General features: G+C 45.2%; 1 protein-coding gene across 2 annotated transcripts in view; it reads right to left on the bottom strand.

Annotated features, from left to right (window-relative positions):
• Positions 1–703: 703 nt before the first annotated feature.
• The window catches only part of SMYD3 (SET and MYND domain containing 3), a 713,184-nt gene continuing 692,088 nt past the window's right edge, over positions 704–21,799 (bottom strand). For both annotated transcript variants that reach the window (XM_044915966.1, XM_044915965.1), the window contains 2 exons: positions 17,143–17,251; positions 704–1,164 (listed from right to left, as the gene is read on the bottom strand). In XM_044915966.1, the coding sequence (XP_044771901.1) occupies positions 1,063–1,164; positions 17,143–17,251 (211 nt within the window). In that variant the 3' untranslated portion in view covers positions 704–1,062. The remainder of the gene's footprint in view (positions 1,165–17,142; positions 17,252–21,799) is intronic.

Genomic DNA, 21,799 nt, shown 5'->3' on the forward strand with positions numbered 1-21,799 from the left:
TGGCCTGCGCCCCACGTGGCCACGGGGCTCCTTCTGTGAGGGTGGGGCGGATCCCGGGGCCTGGGGAACAGGACACCATCCCCAGTTAAGTACCTCCTTTCCTTGCTTGTAAAATAAGGTGGGGGTGACTGGAGCCTCCCTCATTACCGTAATTACTGCCTGAGCCCATCTAAGCAGGAGGGACGAAACTGCTCACAGGGTCACGGCGCCATAGAAGAAATCACCTCCTTTTTCTTCCCCCAGAGGAAAAGTTTCTCTGAATTTGAATAACGCAGAAAGATGGAAAAGTGGGTAGATAGAGAGGAAGAAGAAACAAAAATATCTGTTTTGAGCTGGGATGCAGGATAATGGAGCTTCAGGGTGCGCACGTCACACGGTCAAGCCACAGATATAGGGAATTACGGGAAAAAAACTCCAAGGAAAGAAAAAGCATGACATGTACAAAATGGTATAAAACGCGCAGAGGAGCCGCAAGACGTTTGAGAAAACGTTTTTCTTTTCCATTAAGACTTCCTATGCTTTTCTAGTAACACCTAAAATGACTTCTTTCTAGGATTCAGGACACCACTTTTTGTATTAGAGATGTATTCGGGAGTAAATAAGGGATGTACATGTCACTTACCACAACTAGTAAAGAAAACATCTGAAACTCTGCTTTCTTGACAAAATAGACAATAAGCTTTTGCTTGTGAAAACACTGATTTTTAATTCAATTATCCCCACAGATAGCCAAGGAGAAAGTTACAACTTATTCTACCATGCTTTTAATAGAACTTTCTATCCTTCATGTTGAGAATGTTGAGATCTTAAACACTGAAGTCAACCAATGAGGAAGCAAACGATTACCAGATGGCATTTTCAACCAAATTTTTTATATTTCTTATAATTGTGCTTCTCTACAACGAATGATTCTTGTGGTTTGCACACTGTATGTCTGCCTTTGTTTACCTACATGAACAGAGAATCACATTCCCAGTAGGGAGGCTCACACAGTGTAGAGTGTGTGACCTCTATATGACATTCAATAAGGGTAGAAGCCGTCCTTCCCTCTGACTGCACCCCTTAGGATGCTCTTATGTTGGCATCACATTCTTCTAAAAGTAGGATCAAATCTTCAATCAGGCTGTGCTCTCTGCCGTGGGTCACTCTCATAATATCAAAAGCCTAAAGGAAAAAGAAAGAAGATGGATTATGTTAGAGTAGGCAGTTAGGTTTTAACAGGATGCCTGGAGGCCCGTAAAGTGGGAGTCATGGGCAGCTACGGGGGCTGGGGGGGTTGGTTAGAGACCTATCCTGGCAACAGTCCAAAACAGAGCCACAAGAAGCTGGATCAAAGCAGACAGGCCCAAGACAAAGAAGGCTGGAAACCCTGACCTAGTAATGGAGAAAAGTCAAGAAACACTGCTCCCAAGAAAGTCCCTCCTTGAGTTAACAACTGTCAATAAGATAGAGATCCAAACCTCAGGGCAAGCAGCTCTCCCTTGAGCTGGTCTGAGCTCACATCTTGCGAGTGTACACTCACTTTAATAAACTTACCTATTTGCACCACTCAACCACTGTTTGGTGTGTCCTTGAATTCTTTCTTGCAACGAGACCAAGAGCCTTTGGCAACACCCTGGGGATGGGCTGGGTGGAGGTCTCAGGGTCTGGGGGCGGTGCTCAGTCTACCTGGCAACATCTTGATCCCAAAGTAGGTGGGCCCCTGCCCACTCATCTTTGTCCCATGATCCTAGTGCAGTGAACCCCACAGTACATAGCGAGAGCAGCACTGTGGTTCCCCAAGCCACACAGTAAGGGACAGTGTGAATTTTTAATGTGATGTTTGGAGAGTGTGCTCACGACTGGAATCCCGCTGGGGTGTGGTTTCCAGCGATGATCTTCAGGGGTTGTCAGTGAAGAGGTTCAGTGGGTACTTAGGTTTAAGAAGAGCTACTAAGAATGATTAAGTAATATTAAAGATGAAATACCATGCTGCCACCAGACTTAAAATAACATTTCATGGGGCGCCTGGGTGGCTCAGTTGGTTAAGCAACTGCCTTCGGCTCAGGTCATGATACTGGAGTCCCGGGATCGAGTCCCGCATCGGGCTCCCTGCTCGGCAGGGAGTCTGCTTCTCCCTCTGACCCTCCCCCTTCTCATGTACTCGCTCTCTCTCTATTCTCTCTCTCTCAAATAAAAAATATAAATAAATCTTTAAAAAAAAATAACATTTCATTTTTGCATGATGCATTTACTTCTCATCTTTTTGTGCTGATTTTGATGTGTATATTTTTGTGTATTCTTTTCGTGTCCTAGGACATTAAGCATCAGCATTTTGACAGTCGCTTCCTTCACTCTCCATGTTTAGTTGTCCATCACTAAGTCTTATCAGTTCTGCCTCCATAATATTTCTGAAATCTGGGTGGGCCTGTGACCACTTCAATAATAAGAGAACAATATAAGGAATGATATTGACTTCCAACGCTATTTTAAAAAGGCCTTGTTCAACAGCATGTTTGCTCCTGGAGCTGTGAGTCTCCATGCTGTGAGAAGCCCAAGCCCACGGAGAGGCCATGTGTGGGGCTCTGGTGGACAGTCCTCCCTGAGTCCATCTTCCAAGTCATCCTGGCCTACACACCAGAGTTGTGTGTAAAGAAGCATCCAGGGGCCCCTGGCCAGCCAGCTCAGTCAGAAGAGCATGCGACTGTTGGTCTCAGGATCATGAGTTTGGGGAGCCCCATGTTGGGCGTAGAGATGACTTAAAAATAAAATCTTAAAAAAACAAAACAAAAAAACAGGGCACAGATGACTCCAGCCGCTAGCCAGAAGGAAGCCAGATTCCAGTCTTCCCAGCTGAAACCCCCGACATTGTGGCAAAGAGGCAAGCCATTCCTATTGTGATCTGTTTGAATTCCTGACCCAAAGGATCTGTGGGCATAATAAAGTGGCGGTCGTTTTACTCTGTTAAGTTTTGGGATGGCTTGTTACAGAGCAATGATATTTTTGCAGTCAATAAATCAGAAACAAACAGTATCATCCTGCACCGCCCACTAGGGGGCTAGCGGGAAGGGAGGACCGAGCCACGGCACTGAATGTGCAGGTGCCTTCAGGAGATGTGTGAAGACATCACTTGGTGGTCATTAAGCACCCACCCAGAGAAGTTCCTGGCACGCAGGCTCTTAGCCTTGGCTGCACATTATTATCAACCAGGGAGCCTCAAAAGAGACCCCAACGCCCAGACCCCACATGTGTGATTCATGAAAAGTGCCCTTGGGGCTGAGAATGACTGATACGGTAGCTCTCGACAAACAAGAGCAGCTTTTATTCAATGTTAATTTATAGCCAGCATAACTACCACTTTAATGGTTGTGTACAATTAATTACATCATGTTTACAGACCCTCATTCATTCACTAAGCTACTCTCGGAAATGTAGATCACTTCTGATTTTTAACAAAAAATGACATGATGTAGCTCTTCCAACTTATGACATTTTTTGCCTTTGTGGAATATTTGCTTTAACTAAATTCCTAGGGACTCCTGGGTAGGAAGAGCTTTGCGGCCAGAGACTACGGAGCTGGGGAGCAATATAGTCACATCCTCAGAGCCCTTCATTCTATGGGGAGGAAACCCAGGGCAGCTAAGTGGTCAGACCCAGGACTGTTTTCCTTGCCTGTGTTCCTGGCCTCTTCCCTGCCTCTTTAAAAAGTCCTCTGTAGGCTGGAATGAGGGCAAACAGGCAGGCAGAGGGGTCTGGATGTAGGGAAGAGAAAGGAAGAGGAAGACCTGCCTACTCAGGCTCTGGTCTCCAGCCTGGAAGAGAGCAGCATGCACGGAGTCCAGCTGCGACCTGCAGACAGGCAGGCCCGTCCCCTGGTGACATCCCAGCTGGCAAACCCTGAAGGTTCTCATGAACTTGAGTGGGTCGGCCCCGTGGGTGTACAAGTGTCCACAAGCACATCGTGGGGGGGGGGGGCAGCGCTGTCTACCACTTTGCCGGCGGCAGCCAGGCTCCATGAGATCCCTCCCGACAGAAGATCAAAAACAAGTGTGGGAACAAATGTATCCTGTTTCATCCCCTCCCCCCACCTCCCTGGGGCACAACTCTGGGTCCTCAGTTGGTCTGGACACATGAAGGTCCGAGGTGGAGAGCTGCTTGAAAGCAGGATGGCCGCGAGATTAGAGAGCTGCTTCAAGTCCTTCACAGGAAATCCTCCTACTTGAAAGCTCTCTTGGATGTTCTCTTCCCTTCTACTCAGCAGAGGGTCAGATGTCTCTGGGATCCGGCAGAGGAAGATGAATGGGCCAGAAGCACTGCCTAAAAACGTCTTTGCATAAAGGGAAATAACCCTCCATGGGACCCCACTAACAGGGAGTCCAGAAAAAGGTCAGGCCTGACCTGGGAGAGCTCACCTCCATCCCTGTCCCTCATGGAAACCCTCTGCTGGATTGGGGCCTGGCCCTGTTGCTCAGGAGGTTGCCCCGACTAGCTTTTTGTGCCCTCCTAGCCATATTTCTCCAGGTTCCTCACCTCAAGGATATTCTGGACACTTGACTCAGAGGCTAAATGACAAAGTTCATCTTCCTAGCACTCCAACAAGGTAAGGTAGATTTGCATGTGTTTAAACCTTCCTTTAGGCCTTTCTTCCAGTTGTAAGTTTCACTTTCTTCCAGCTTTAGAAATCAGGTCTGCTCCTCAAGAGCTGAAGTTAATTGTGGCTGATCCAGAATCTCAGTGCTTGTCCTACAGCAGGATAAGAACCTGAGCCTCTGTAGGAGGCTTCTGGAATTACAGAACCTTCTGGAATTACAGAGCCACAGGCAGAAAGGGGAAGCTGTGTGGCTGTCCCCAGGCCTCACTCCCACACCTTCATGCCTGCTTCCTTACGGAGGGGCCACAGAGGACCACAGGGTCCAAAGTCCTCAAGGTACGGCCTGAGAGGTGGGCACAGGGTGAGCGCTGCCTCTTCAGGACTCAACCCGGGGCTCCCTCCATGACAGCACTGTGCAGCCTCCTATAGCGGAGGGACCCGAGTCTCCCCTATACCTAGACGTGGCTTCTGAGACACCCAGAGGGATCGCAGGGTCTTCCTAGTCAAGATGCTCTTGATGGTGCTCTGTGTTCTCTTATTTGGTGGTGAACACAGCCTTGGAAGCAAAGGCGAGAGCAAGGGGCGACCCCTGAGCATTATGTATAAGATTTTAGACAGTAGGATTAGAAGATTTTATCCATGGGGGTGGCTAGAAGCAGAGAGGACCCAGAGGGTAGAGCTAGGGCAGAGGACCAATTTGAAGAAACTGAAAAAACATCGACATCATTCGTCTAGAAGGTGAAACTAAATATAGATACAATTAACAAGCAGACATGATCATTTTATGAGTGATGGGGGGAGCAGAAGAGAACGGGAGAGAAAGGAAAGAAAGAAGTAGGATTCAGTAATGTGCAAAGCCTGGCTGTGACCGTCTTCTGTATGTGTGCGAAGGATGTGTCTCTCCGGGGGGACAGGAGGTGAGTGGAAACACAGACCTGCTAATGCAGGATATCTGGTCCTTGTCTTGGGCGTCAACCAGGCAGACAGGTGAGCTGGGTAACAGTTCTCAGTGAGGCAGGGCGAGAGCACCCCGTGGCTGTGGGCACAGCTCTCCATGGGGGCTGCAACCCTTCAGCGCACTGGAAAGAAGAAGAGGGCTTTTCCCTCCAAATAAAGTGACAGTAAATCCCTGACAAACCAGAGCAATTGTTTCCTCTAGCTCTGCGTCTCCCTTCGCTCAGCCCCTCCCACCCGCCACATGCACATGTCAGAAAGGACAATTTTGGTTTCATTTCCTGCAGGAGCATATAAAACAGATTAAGGAAATATAAACTTGGAGCCGGCTTGCACTGGGAAAAGCTTATCTCTTCCCATTACATTTGATTTTCTTAATAGTAGCATTTAAAAAGAGCCTCCACATAATCTTCCACAGAGGACTCATTTGAAGCCTCCAGGGGGGCTGCTACACCGGGTATGGACTAAATGTGACACGAGAGATGGTGGCACTGCCTGTCTGCCACGTGACGGGCGTGGTTCATTCCAGAATAAAGACAGGGTCCCAGAACTGACTGCAGTCTTTTTTAAGTAATTTTAAAACTGTGGTCTTAAATATGTGAAATCAAATCATGATTTAACATTGCAAACAATAGCTTGCTTATTAATTTTTAATACAAATATATTAAGCTTATCAGGGATCTCATATACTCTCTACCATGAGCCCGAGGGGATCCAATAAATGGCTTCCCCAAGCATGATTTAAATATGGATATACAATCAGAGGGAAAAGAAATGTATGCCTGATAAGCACAAGAGGGAAAAATCCAAGTTTTCTTACTCTGCACATCTCAGGTTGAAAGCTGAGTGGAGGAGGGGGAGGGAGACATGGTCTGAGGCATCCGAAACGGGAAATGTAAGAAGCCAGACCTACAACACATCCCGCAGTTCCAGAGCAAGAGCTCTTTCCAATGGGCAGCAGAAAATTCCACAGCCTTTGATGACACGCCTGAGCTCAGCAGCGCCCCTGCTGGCTTTGCTCTGCTCTACGTCTTGAATAACAGCATAGGATCCACAGAAGGACCTGCGTCCCCTGCCTCCCTACCCTGGGAGGCAAAACTTCCTTAGTGAAAACGTGGATCCATTCATTCACTAAATATTGTCTAAGCAGCTCTAACGAGTAAGACTTGGCCTTACCTGGAGAAGAGCTCTGGGTAGAAGAAGGAGACAGAATTAGAGCAGAGTTGTCTGTGATCAAGGGAGCTGGGAGGTGCTGGGTGTCCAGGGGAGGGAAGGACCAACACAGTCCAAGGGGACCGCTGAGGGGTTACAGAGGTGGTGAGCTCAGTGTCTTCCACTGGTAGTAAAAGGGCTGCTTCATATTGTTATATTTAACTAATCAATCAATCCAATGAGTATGTATTGAGCACCTGAGAGACCCTGAAGAAGTCATGTTGCCTCCCTGTGCCTCAGTTTCCTCAATTTAATAATGAAGAGACTGGACTGGATTAATTCTAGGGGTAAACCAAGTCTCAGAGAGAAATCGGTGGTGTGGATTTGGCTTTGTTCCAAATATTGTGTTACTGATTTCTAATTTAATTCTATCTGGTCAGAGAATTTACTCTGGGCGACTGGAATCCTTTTATCCTCACTGAGATTTGTTTATGGCCCAGCATGTGGTCTGGTATATGATCTGTAGGCACTGAAAAGAGCATGTATTCTGCTATTATTGGGTGGAGTGTTCTATAATTTTTTTTTTTTTGAGAACTACCATACTATTTTCCATAGCAGTTGCACAATTTTGCATTCCTACTGGTAATGTACAAGGGTTTCAATGTCTCTACATCCACACGAACACTTGTTTTCTGTTCTGTTTTGATAACAGCCATCTTAAAGGGTGAGAAGTGTGGTTTCTGATTTGCATTTCCCTAATGAATAGTGAGGTTAAACATCTTTTCATGTTATTTGGCCATTTGTCTATCTTCTCTGAAGAAATGTCTCATCAAGTCCTTGCCCACTTTTTAAAGATTTTATGTATGTATGTACGTATTGTGAGCAGGAGGAGGGGCAGAAGGAGAGGGAGAGAGAATCCCAAGCAGACCCTGCACTGAGCATGGAGCCTGATGCAGGGGCTCGATCCCATGACCCTGAGATCACAACCTGAGCCAAAATCAAGAGTCGGATGCTCAACTGACTGAGCCACCTAGGCACCCCTTTGCTTACCTTTTAATTGGGCTGTTTTCTTGTTGTTGAGTTTTAGGAATTCTCTATATATGCTGGATATTAATCCCTTATTAGATATGTGATTTGCAAAAATGTTGTCTTATTCTGTGGGTTGCCTTTTAACTGTTGATTGTGCCCTTTGATACACAAAAGTTTTAAACTCTGAAGCAGTCCAACTTGTTTATTTTTTTGTTGTTGCCTGTGCCTTTGGTGTCATATATAAGAAACTGCTAAATCCAATGTCATGAAATTTTTCCTCTGTGTTTTCTTCTAAGAGTTTTATAGTTTCAGCTCTTATATTTATGTATTTGCTCCATCTTAAGTTACTTTTTTAAAAACAGTGTTAGTAAGGGTCCAACTTCATTCTTTTGCATGTGGATATCCAGTTTTCCCAACATCATTTGTTGAAGAGACTGTCCTTTCCCCATTAAGTGGTACCCTGGTCAAAAATCACTTGAACATATATGTGACAGTTGATTTTTGGGCTCTCTGTTCTATCCCATTGGTCTATATGGCCATCTTTTTGCTGGTACCACATTCTTCTGATTACTGTAGCTTTGTAGTAAATTTTGAAATCAGGAAGTGGTGAAGCCTTACAACTTTCTTCTTCTTTTTTAAGATTGTTTTGTCTATTGGGGTCCCTTGAGGTTTCACATGAATTTTAGGATAGACTTTTCTATTTCTAGAAAAAAATCATTGGGATTTTGGTAGAGGTTGCACTCATTCTGTGGATGGCTTTGCGTAGTACTGACATCTAACAATATTCAGTCTTCGAATCAAAAACATGGAATGTTATTCTATTTACTTATGTCTTCTTTAATTTTTTTCAGCAGTGTTTTATCGTTTTTAGGGTATAACTCTTTCACCTCCATGGTTAATTCCCAAGTATTTTATTCTGTAGATACTATTGGAAATGTTTCCTTAATTTCCTTTTTGGATTGTTCACTGTCATATAAGAACACAACTGACTTTTGTATGTTGATTTTATATCCTGATACTTTGTTGAATTTGTTAGTTTTAACAGTTTTTTTTGTGGCGTATTTAGGGTTTCTCTATATATAAGATCATTTATCTATAAACAGAGATAATTTTCTTTCCTTCTTTCCAATTTGAATGCTTCTACCATTACTTCTTCAAGTACTCTTTCCACCCTGACTTCTTTCTTTCCTCCTTCTGGGACGCCAATGTTGCATCTTTGTTACTGGTCCCACGGGTCCCTGAAATTCTGTTCAATTATACCTTTTATTCAGTCAATTCCTCTGTTTTTCAAGGTTGGGGAGCTTCTATTGTTCTATCTTCAAGTTCACTAATTCATTCTTCTGACCTCTCCATTCTGTTGTAAAGCGCCAGTCTATTTTGGTAATTGTATTTATCAGTTTTTAAATTTCCATTTGCATCTGCTTTATATTTTCTTTTTTTTTTTTAAGATTTTTTATTTATTTGAGAGAGAGTGAGAGTGAGAGGATCACAGAGAGGAAGAAGGAGACTCACTGCTGAGCAGAGAGCCCAATGTAGGGCTCGATCCCAGAACCCTGGGATCATGACCTGAGCTGAAGGCAGATGCTCAACCGACTAAGCCACCCAGGGACCCTGCAACTTCTTTATATTTTCTATCTTGTTGCTGAGACTTTCTATTTTTTCATTTGTTTTGAGGGTGTTCATAATTGCTCATTAAAACATTTTTATAATGGCTGCTTTAAAATCTCTGTCAGCATCTATGGACTGCCTTTTTTTTTTCCCCATTAAGATTGAGATCGTCCTGGTTCTTGGTATGACAAGTGATCTTCAATTGAATTCTGAAAATTCTGGATATTCGGTTGAGATTCTAAATTTTATTTAAACCTTCTGTTTTAGCTGGCTTTCTCTGACATTGCTCCAGTAGGAGAATGAAGAGGTAATAATGGGGAGAAAACACCTTGTTACTGCCAGGTGGAGATAAAAGTCCAGAATCCTCACTTGGCTTCTTATTTGTACTGGGCTTACACTTTCCTGTAGGTAAGTTTCTGCTTGTTTCCTTTAATAGGACTTAATCACTATGCTTTCATTTTATTTACCATTCTGTTACTTAACTTCTCCTTTTTTGGTTCAGAAACATACACTTGAAACTAATATTCTCTATTTGGAGGCCCGTAGGAGGCATTCATATGTATCAGAGCCAGGGACATTCAAATAACTCTTTGAAGGCATTATGGAAGATTATGGCACAATGTGTCTGTCTGTACTCTGTCCCCTCTCTCTCCATCCCATCTGCCCACATGCTAAGGTGTGATGTTACACATTTAGAAGACAGCTTTTTAATCCAGAGGCTATGGGCACTTACAGAGTCCAAGGAAGGGTTTCAGGCAGTCCCTGAAGTCCCCGCCCCCACCCAGTGTACAAGGTGTTGTGTGTATGTACATTTTTCTCTAGCGAGTCAGTGGTTCTTATCAGATTTCTAAATAAGAACGTGATCAAAGAGGTTAAGAATCACTGTAGCAGATTAAAGAATGGGAACCACAGAATTGCATGCTCTAAATCAGCCATTTGGGGGGCCTTAAATTTAGGGTATAGGCTGGAGTAGACAGAGACCTGTATGGTTATGCTTTGAGCTTTCCCTGGATGAACTAATAGCTCTATGACAATGAGAGGAACGTCTAGGAGCTCCCTGCTCAGGCCCAGCAAAAGCTAGAAAGATCCTCAAAATGCAAAATGCTTCAACAAAACGAAAGGAAAAGGGAAAGGAACGTTACACTGTAATGTAAACAATTTACATCTAAATAAAAAATGATTACCGAAGGGGAAGAAGTCTGGTGTTTTCCAACCTGCCTTCAGCTAACAAGGCACTAACAAAGCATATAGTCTAGCCCAGGGTGAGGGAGTCAGCCGCGTGCAGAGCTCCCAGGAAAGAAACAGGTTCACTGATGAGACAGCCCCGACCAAGACAGTTGCCCGTGAGCTCCAAGAAGTCAAATTAGCGGCTAACAAAATTCTTCCAAGAAATAAGTGGAAAGGAATGAAAACAGATTAGAGACAGGAGAAAGAAGGAGAGAAACACAGCAAAGGGACCCCAGGACTGGCCTGTGGCAGCAGTCAGAAGCCTTTCAGCTGAGCCCAGTGGAGATGAAAGCCTAAACCAAATCAGGGTTGGGCTAAGTGGATCCCTTTCCTGGCGGAGGCTGGCCTAATGGAATCTGTAACCAATTTCTGTTTCTGAAGCTTTTCTCACTTCTGCTCCAAAATCAGCCTTTGAAACCCTTTTCAAGTTCTTTCATCCTATTATTTCCAGAGTTCCTAAGAAAGAATATCTAAGAAAACGTCAGTTTCAAAGGCAAAGAACAGATCTTCCCTTTCCCCTCTCCGGGTTACCTGAGCCCTAAGAAAACTGAGGAAGACAGGCTCTCTGCAGAATGAACTGGCCTGCTCCTAGGCTCCCAGGTCCTACAAGCTTGCAAAGCAATGGACATGTCCTGCCTGTCCCTCTGTGTGACATCATAATTTGTAACAAGACAGATGTATCTTTGGTCTTCAATCCTAGTTTCTGACCCGGAGCTTCTAAAACCCTTGGAAGTTCCCTAGTGCAGCAAGCAATAAAAATGTCTCTTGTTATGTTAATAAGGTGACTTTCTCAGAAAGCACTTAAGGCTGGGGGCTGGTTGCCAGGAAAACCAACCACGTGATTGACCTCTGAGGAGCAAAGGGAGTTAGAGGCCAAATTAATCCTACCTACGTAATGAAGCCTCTATAAAAACCTTAAAGGATGGGGTTTAAAGAGCTTCCGGGTTGGTGAAGACGTAGAGATTTGGGAAGAGTGGTGAGCTCTGAGAGAGGATGGAAGGTTTGTGCCCCCTATGCCTCTCTTCTCTCTGGCTGTTCCTGATTTATAGCTTTTATAATAATAAATAATAATAATAATAAGCCCCTCACCTGTGGCATCTGATGCTATTTCTGGGCAGACAGTGTCAGAACTGAACTGAATTATAGGACACCTAGCTGGTGTCCCAGAATTGCTTGTTGGTGTGGGAAAACCCTCACCAAACACTGGAATTGGTGTGATCGGAGCCTCACTCTGCTAGTAAATGGTCAACAAAGGTCTAGACAGGATCTGGTCCACTAGCCAGAGACATATTACATATACGTATTAGCTAAAAGGACAGGATCAGGGTGGGGCTTTTAAAGATCTCAATTCATTAAAAATTCTATTCATTCAAGTACATATTTAGTAGAACTTGCTATGTTTGGGGCATGTGTCTCTGTTAGGTGGTGCCAGGAGATACAAAAGGTACTTAAGTTCAGGGCCCCTTGTGGAATTCCCATTCAACTCGGGGAAACAGAACATGCCCATGTGAAATGCTGGGGAACTGTTACAGAACAGAACTGTTCGAAGTGGAAATGCCATATCACCCCAAACTACAGACCCAAGTGTTGAAGGGACTGGACAGTGGGAGAATGATCAGAACGACGATTCATGTATCAAGAAAATCCTTTATAGTCTCAAAATACTTGGGCCTTGGCAAAACCCTCTCACACGCTACCTCATTTACTTATCCAAACCACTCTACGGTGTAGGGATTATCTTCATTTTAAAAACAAGAAAATTCTATTCAGAGGGATTCAGAGTCTTGCTTCAAGTCATGGGACTCTCACGTGAGCCTCCTCACTCTAAACCTGAGGGCTCTCCCCACCAGGCAACACGGCCGGGCACATAGCTGCATTTCGGTTGATAATCAAAACCTGGTAAGAGACTCAGCGACTTGCAGAGCCAAACAGGAAGCGTGGGGTCAGGCCATGCTTTAACCCCAGGCCTGGGGGCAGCCTTGCTGATGCTGCTCCGAGAATCTTCCGTTTGCAGCTGTCAGGGTCCTTGCTGGGCCTTCCTTCCGTACCAGGAGGAGATGATGCTAAAACAGTTAACAAAGGAAGCTTCTGGAGGCGAGGTAACATCGCAAGAAGAATGTGAGGAAGGCAGTACGGAACCAGGCCCGAGGGATGCAGAAGGGCAGAGGGCCGTGAGGCGGGCTGGTGATGGCCTCGGCATCCACCCAGCCCACGCGATCCCGTAAATCGACCTCTAGATGTCTGTCCAAGTTCCTGCCTTTGCAGCGGATGTTTCCTCCAAGAGTTCTGAGCACAGAGGTGATAATAAAGCCTCACACGAGGAATCAAACGACCCAAATCTCCCCTCAGTTGGCATCAGGGGCTCAGCAGATCTAAAGGGATTTCTGCAACTGAGTCTTACTAGTGAGTCTCACTGGGCTAGTTTAGAGGAGAAGCACAGAGCCTGGGATTCCAGCCTGGATTTAATGACTTGTTCACATGTCTGCCTCCCCCCCTGAATTGGAAGGACAACACTGAGCCTTATTCAGATTAATAGAAGAATTTAATCAACATATTAAGTTGAACAAACTAGACCTGGCTCTACCTCAGTATGACTTTAGACAGACTCCTGAATGTCTCCATGCCTTAGCTCCTTCAGTTTTCAAATGGGAATGAAACTATCTGCCCCACTGACCTCATCTGTCATGGGGACCAGATAAGTAATGAGCAGTAATTTTTAAAAAGATTTATTTATTTATTTTAGAGAGAGAGGGGAGAAGGGCAGAGGGAGAGGGAGAAAAAATCTTAAGCCAACTCCACCCTAAGCCTGATGCAGGTGTCGATCTCACGACCCTGAGACCACTACCTGAGCCGAAACCAAGAGTTGGGACACCTAACGGACTGAGCCACCCAGGCGCCCCTACATGTGAGCAGTATTAATGCTTTCTAGTCCCACAGAAATACAAAGGATTAATTTGAGCACTTATAAAACAACTTGCAGGTGACCCTGGGTTGGATACATCATATACGTGGGAAATTTCCCCCCCGTTATTTTTCTGTCAAAACTTTCACAGTAGACCCTCTTAGGGAGTATTTTCTGCCTCACTGATTCGACCAGCTGACAGGTAGTAGCAGGCCAGTGAAGGGAAGTTTTCTCTGGGACAGCGAGAGCCTGCTAGGTGTTCCTCCGTCAGTCTAGGTGGGGCTGTCAGACAAGGTAAAAAGCACAGGAAGAGCCGTGCGCCTTCAGGAATCCCAGTGTGCTTCCTGTTGACCATGGGCTTATTTCAACAAAAGACTGGGAAAGGGAACATAGCTATCATTAAAAAAAAAAAAAGGGCAAAAAACCAGCACTAGGAAATTTCATTTTTAAGGAACTTACAGGCATTTGCGATTTTTCTCCTCTACATGTGGGTAGCTGCCCCTGTCATGGGACCAGCCAGTCCCTGGGCCTTCCCTGAGCAACCTGAGGGAGGGCTGGGATCTCTCCGCTGTAGCTCTTCTGCACACAAGGGCCCTGTGGCCCAGAGGGTCCTGTTCAAGTATCAGGTGCTCTGTGGGAAACCACACACAACAGGTCTCCCTGAGACCCGCCAACACCTGGACCAGGTGAGCACATCAGCTCTCCATCTGGAAGCCATGGTTGGGTGAGAGGGAGCTCTGCTGGGGTGGAAAGGCCGGGGCAGCAGAGAGCCCAGGGGCATGGAGGCTCACTGATAGGGTGAAAATAAACATCGCTCTTTCTTTTTTTTTTTTTTCCCCAAAGATCTTATTTATTTATTTGAGAGAGAGAGAGAGAATGAGAGAGAGAAAGCATGAGGGGGGGAGGGTCAGAGGGAGAAGCAGACTCCCCGCCGAGCAGGGAGCCCCATGTGGGACTCGATCCCGGGACTCCAGGATCATGACCTGAGCCGAAGGCAGTCGCTTAACCAACTGAGCCACCCAGGTGCCCAACATCGCTCTTTCTTGTATTCCAACACAGATCCAGTTTTCCCATTTAGTTTCTTGTCACTTACTGTTACCATCGTATGGACCTCTCTCCCTCCCTCCCCCAACAAGGAACACCTCCTCCGTTCCAGGTCCTTGTACAGCACTGAACCGGTTACCAAGATAACTGCAAAGACCTCAGTCTCCCCGGCGACAGGTAATCCTACTATGGGAAACCTTGTCTTATTGCTTTATTGTGCTTCCCAGATACCATGCTTTTTTTTTTAATTGAAGGCTTGTGGCAACCCCGTGTCAAGCAAGTCTACAGGCATCATTTTCCAACAGCATTTGCGCAGTGTCTCTCTTGGTGTCACATTTTGGTGATTCTAATGACAGTTCGACTTTTTCATCATTATTATATTTGTTATAGTGATCTGTGATCTTTGATGTTACCATACCAATTGTTTTGGAGCACCATGAACCATGCCCATATAAGACACATGTAATAAATATATTATTACATATAATAATAAATAAATATTGTGTGTGTTGACTGCTCCACCAACTGGCCATTCACCACCACCCCCTCCTTGGGTCTCCCTGTTCCCTGAGACATGATATTGAAATTAGGCCAATTAATACCCCTCCAATAGCCTCTGTATGTTCAGGTGAAAGGAAGAGTCGCCTGTCTCTCACTTTAAATCAAAAGCTATAAATGATTAAGCTGAGTGAGGAAGGCATGTTGAAGCTGAGAGGTTGAAAAAGCTAGGCCTCTTGAACCAAACAGTGAGCCAAAGCTCTTGAAGGGGGTTACAAGTGTTATTCTAGTGAACACACAAATGATTAGAAAGTGAAACAGCCTTACTGCTCATATGGAGAACGTTTCGGTGGTCTGGATAGAAGATCAAACAGCCATGACATTCCCTTAAGCCAAAGCCTAACCTAACTTAATGGAGTTATCCATAAGATCCAGCCAAGATAATTAATGAAGATGGCTACACTGAACATCAGGTTTTCAATACAGACAAAATAACGTTATAGTGGAAGAAGATGCCATCTAGAACTTTCATAGCTAGAGAACAGAAGTCAATGCCTGGCTTGAAACCTTTAAAGGACAGGCTGACTCTCAGGCACTAATGCAGCTGGTAACTTTAAGTTCTGACCTACTACTTAGAAAAAAAAGATTCCTTTCAAAACATTACTGCTTACTGATAATGGACCTGGGCACCCAAGAACTCTGATGGAGATGGACAATGAGATTAATCTTGTTTCCATGACCGCTAACACAACATCCATTCTAAGCCCATGGATCACAAAGTAATTTCCACTTTCAAGTCTTATTATTGAAGAAATACATTTCATTGGGCAATAGCTGCCACAGAGCATGATTCCTCTGATGGATCTGGGTAAACTAAACCAAAAACCTTCTGGAAAGGATTCACCTTTCTATTTCATCTACTCTAGATGCCATTAGGAACATTTGTGATTCATGGGAAGAGGTCAAAATATCAACTTTCACAGGGGTTTGGAAGAAGTTGGGTGACTTTGAGGGGTTCAAGACTTCAGGGGAGCAAGTCGCTGCAGATGGGCAGGAAAGAGCAGGAGAACTAGAATCAGGAGTGGAGCCTGAAGACGGGACTGACGGGCTGCAATCTCATGATGAAACCTGAACAGATGTGCAAAGAAAGTGGTTTCCTGAGATGGAATGTACTCCTGGTGAAGATGCCGTGAAGATGGCTGAAATGACAATGAAGGATTTAGAATATTCCAGAAACTGAGTGGATAAATCTGCAGCAGGGTTTGAGAGGACTGACTCTAATTCTGGAAGTTCTCCATGGCTCCAATTCTATCAAATAGCATCACATGCTACAGAGAAATCCTCCGTGAAAGGAAGAGTCCATTGATGAGGCAAACTCATTGCTGTCTTATTTAAGAAACTGCCACGGCCACCCCAACCTTCAGCGCCCACCACCCTGACCAGTCAGCAGCCACCACCATGGAGGGAAGACCCTCCAGCAGCAAAAAGATTATGACTCGCTGAAAGCCCAGATGACAGTTAGCATTTTTTAGCAATAAAGTATTTTTAAATTAAGAAAAGTATATATTTTTCTTTCGACATAATGCTGTATACACTTCATAGACGATAGTATCATGTCAACGTAACTTCTATATACACTGGGAAGCCAAAACATTCACTGGACTCTCTTGATCACGATACCGGCTTTATGGCAGTGGTTTGGAACCAAGCCCGCAGCACCTCTGAGCTGGGCCTGTACTATGTGATGAACGCTCTGCTGGCAGTGTCGGCACACTGGGAGGAGAAGCCGACCTGCTCACCTGGAGTAGGGCACAGGTGTAATGGTGTCCTGAAGGCCAGTTTGCACCCGTTAGCAAGAGCTCACTATTCTAGTGTCATGAATTTTAGGAGCTGGTTGATTTTATATGGGTAGTTTGAGATCAGCCACAGTGCGCACATTTAGACCACAGAAATCAGCAAACATCACAAATCAGGTTTTCTCAGAGCTGGTCATTAAACATTTATGGGCATGCGCGTGCACGCCAACGTGTGTGTGCATGCGCGTGTGCGTGCAGACAAGTGTGCATGTGCAGAGTCGCTAAAAATCACAAGGAAATGGCCTAGCGACAGGCAGACCTGGTACTCCCTGCAGAAGGACACGCGGTCTCGGCACACTCACCAGTCTGAGGTTCTTCATCGCCTGGGGGAACATGCCTTGGTGCAACTGTAGTTTGCCCACTTTCATTACCTGCACCCCTCTGACAGGATGGCTTCCGGGGAAAAAAATCCTGGAAGAAACCAAAGGGCAAACAGGGTCAGCAGGTCTCACCTTTGCGGTCGGCGTTCCATCAGGAGACCATGAAAGGGGTGGGCAGACCCCATTGACCCCTATCGAGAGGAAGCTAGCTGGGCGGTCAGGATGGGGCGGCATCCTGTGTTAGGAAAGAAATGACAGGACTGGAAAGTCTCTCTAATCAACACGAGAGAAAGGAGACAAGGTTGGACCTCTGCGTTTCTCTCTGGGGGTGGGTTGGAGAGACCAGTTGATGAGCTTATACTCCAGCCTCGCCTGTGAGGCTCCAGCACTTAGAACAGCCTTCGAACAGAAGATGGCCGCTCAATACATATTGAGTCGATGAATGAAGTGTTCGCGACTCCCCACAGAGATACTACCATACCCTCCTTTTAACTGCCAAGCCCTTGGAGTTCATCATGGCCCATCTTTCGTACAGGACCTGTGTATTTACTTATCATCTCACTGGATTATGGAGCTTTTATTCCGGCCCCCCATCTGTGTTTGCCATGATGTCCCGCGTGCAGGAGAAGCTCAATATAAGCTTGACCTCTTTCCCATGTATCAGAATAGAAGAGGGTGTTGTAAGGAGAGCAAAGAATGAAAATGAAGGGCTATGCTCCAAACCTGATATAACTTGCATGTGATTCAACAAGAATTTATTATATCAGAGTCAATAAAATGTGTACAGTTTGGCTGCTTCTATCCCCTGCAACATCTATCCTTAGAGTCTACCGAACTCCTCCTGTATGTACAGGATTGTTCCTGGGGCTCGGGGCTGTTTAGCTATAAGCTTTCCCCTCAAGGCCCAATAATCCCACCAGACACAAGACAAACATTCATACCACAGTTACAAAATATGACAGGAGAGGGCATGATTTTGTGCCCAAATGAGGCCTACCTTAGTACATGGTAATGCTTAGTTCAAGGGGATTGAATTACATTGAGAGAATAATGCAAGAGTTATGAAAGAGAGAGAGGTGCCTGGTGGTTGGTTGGAGCAGGAAGGTTTCCTGGAGGAAGGAAACAGGATATAAACTGGCTCTCAAGGGTTTGGGCAAGCCTGGCTGGATGGGGAAGAGGGAAGCACATTTACACTGCTAACATGAGCAAGGGCACACTCCAAATGCTGCTGATCCAGAGACCACAGGTTCTGCCCTAAGAGTCATGACTCACATAGGGCTCGCTATGTGCCAAGCTCTGCTCTGACCACTTCTCACTTGTAAACTCATGGAACCACATTTAAGCTCTACTGTGTAACAGAGGAGGCAGATCTACCAGGAGACACATATTCTCTGGTAAGTGGACACACGTCTCCTCACCATTTCTTCTCCCTGAACCTCAACTCTTCCCCACACGAAATGTGATACATAGAAACTCCTTTCATTCGTGCTCTTCAAAAAGTGGAAAGGAGTCCTTGAGAGGGAGGTATTTCAAGCGATAGAAGGTCGGCCATGCTTCTTTGAAAGAACTGCGAAGGGAGGGGGAGGGGAGAAACAAAGGCGACACCTGGGTCTTGGATTTTTCTTCACCGCTTGAGTAGGCCAGGAGATCAATCACTTCACCCCTCACCCCCGACAAAATGAACATCATTATCTACTTGCGTGGAAGAGATTTTAAGATCTGCAGACAAAAGGCTTAAGTACAGGACACCATTATCAGGAGGTAATTGCCCCGGACACTTTCCCTGAAAAGCACACCTGGATTTGGGATTTGATTTTATTGCTATGAATGTGGAATAATTAAATTTAAAGGCAAAAAGTAATTTTATACTAAAAATCATACCACTAAATGGATGTCTGTCATGCCAGTTAACAGAAGGAAAGAAAAATCCTCGGTTCCACGCCGGGAGAGAAAGTGGCACATAATTATGCCCTGACAGGTACCTGCTCTTGTTGCTTAAAGATACTAAACAAAAACAAAGTGAAGTTCAGTCAGGAGAGGATGAGCGGAATGTGTCTGCGAGGAGGACTTGCACATAAATATTTACGGAGCAGTGTCATGGCTCCGGCAAGCGCTGACCGTATGCCTGGATTGTTTCTGGAAGCCTCCCAGCTGCCATCTGGAATAACAATCACGATTACTTGCTGGAGTTGCACCAAGAGCAACACCAGTGAAGCTCACTCCTGCTGGGAGAAGGTCCCCAGCAAGGGCACGTGGGTGACCGCGATGAGGACAGAGGAGGGCCTGCCGGCTGTCTTCAATCATGGCACTGCCAAAAATGAAGGCCAGCAAAGAGTCTGACTCAGGAACGGCCTCAGGGGGGACTAGGAGTGTGGGGACCAAGGTAGGAGTCTGAGTGGGAAGGGGAGGGCGTAGGGGAGCCTATGAGATGCTGTGCTCTGTGCCCAGAGTGGTAAGGAATGAGAAGTCCCAGGAGAGTCCCTGCCCTGGCTGAGACACAGTCTAGTTGCAGAAGTGAGGCAGATAAAATCACGACACGGAGAGGAGTGTGAGGGCTGCCATGGCACAGATGTGGGGCTCCAGAAACAGTAGAGCCCTCGGTGACCAGGGGAGGGTTCCCGGAGCCACATAACTTGAACTGGTCCAGACCGGAAGGGGCCACGGGCTCCTGGAACAGTTGTTGGGGCATTATAAATTCCCTTTCTGTAGGTACAATGCTAGCGATCATGCGCTCCCGAATGCTGGGCCTAGGAGGGAAAAACTGCCTTTGGTGTTTCTGTGGTGAGTAAGTGCCTAGGAAGGAATGTGTTTAAACAAGCAGAGCAAAGCAGCGGCACACATACTAGCTTTAACTCAGACCCATAAGCACCAAGATTTTGCTGCCCTACTTTGCGAGGAGGCTGCAAATCCAGAAAGTGGAATGCCTCAAGCTCAAAGGCTATTGAAGTCCTGGTGGCAGGACGTGCACTGCTGCTCCTGCTGAGGTTTCTCCACATGACGTAATTACCAATTATACCGCTTCACTACAGGTAGTAGTCTGGCACTGAAAGCAGGAAAAAAACATGGATTGTTTGGGATGATTTTTTTTAGAGCTGATGTAAAAGACATGACTGAGTTTATTTTTTTATTTTTATTTTTTAAAGGTTTTATTTATTTGACAGAGAGAGACACAGCGAGAGAGGGAACACAAGCAGGGGGAGTGGCAGAGGGAGAAGCAGGCTTCCCGCCAAGCAGGGAGCCCGATGCGGGGCTCGATCCCAGGATCCTGAGATCATGACCTGAGCCGAAGGCAGATGCTTAACGACTGAGCCACCCAGGCACCCCAAAGACATGACTGAATTTAAAAGAAGAGCTTAACTTTCCTCTATAAACTGTATTTCACAGTAACCAAAGAGATCAAAGAATGATGGAGAATTTTATAATGGATGGATTACGTTGTTACCATCAGAACCCACTGATCAATGTTCGCATCCTTACAGTGTAAAAATCAAACATCGTGTGCTCTCTGATGTCATACAACAGGAATTACTCTGCACTACCTATAAAGCATCCTTGCCAAAAACAAAACTGAATTTAATCAAGCCCATGCAGTTAAATTCCATTTCATAGGAAAAACAAGTGATAGAGGCTCAAATAAAAGCAACCAGCTAAACCAAGATATGGAAAATTCTACAGCACTTTGATACAGAATTTCAACAGGTCAATGGCATGAAAAGAAAAAGATGGCAGGGGAGGAGAGCACTCTACATTAAAAGAGACTCAAAAGATACAACAACCAAATGTCACATATAGACCTTGTGTATTTGACCTCAAACAAAACAATCATTAAAAGACATTTCTGGGAATTCTAGGAAATCTGAACATGAAACAGCATTGTTGGCATATAAGGAAATGTCCGCATTTTTCCAAGATGCAAGCTAATGAATGGATAAAATGATGTAATGTCTGAGATTTGATTTAAATTTCCTCAGCAGAATTTGTCTTCCAGCAATGGTGGATTAGTTTGTTTCAGACCAAACTCCTTGTTAAAAACAAGAAAAGTTAGACAAAATTTACAAAATAATTGTTTGAAGGTATCACAGACCCACTGAGGCCGAGGGATCTGGAAGAGTCAAAACTGCGGAAAAAACAGAAGCTCAAGAAGGTGATCCTTACATCTGTTGCCACTTTTCCCTTTGCTGACTTGAACGCAGAGGCAGACAGGCTCAAGAGCTGAGCAAAGGTTTTGGCAGTCTCACAGAAATGGACACACAGAAACAAGCTCAGGGTGCAACAAGGATGGAAAGGAGCCCTGGTAAACATCCTTGGCTTTCATTTGTGACCCCCAAAGGGTAAGGTAAGAGTAGTAGTAGGCCAGAAAGAGACCAGCCCTCACAAAGACTCGATCTGTTCAAACCCTGAATGGATTAAGGTGATCTGTTCCTACAAACTACCAGAAGCAAAAGTAAATTCTCTTTGAAGTAAAATGTCATCCTGAACCTATAATTATTCCTGTTCAATGTCCAACTGCAGGACATTCAGTAAAATTATAACGGGGCATACAAAAAACAAAGGACTGTCTGAAAGCCAAGAGAAAAAAAAACACAGACAATGAAACAGACCTATAGATACTCAACAAGTTGGGTCTTTAAACCAACAG

Source organism: Neomonachus schauinslandi, chromosome 6, assembly GCF_002201575.2.
Source record: "Neomonachus schauinslandi chromosome 6, ASM220157v2, whole genome shotgun sequence".
NCBI classification, from domain to species: domain Eukaryota; kingdom Metazoa; phylum Chordata; class Mammalia; order Carnivora; family Phocidae; genus Neomonachus; species Neomonachus schauinslandi.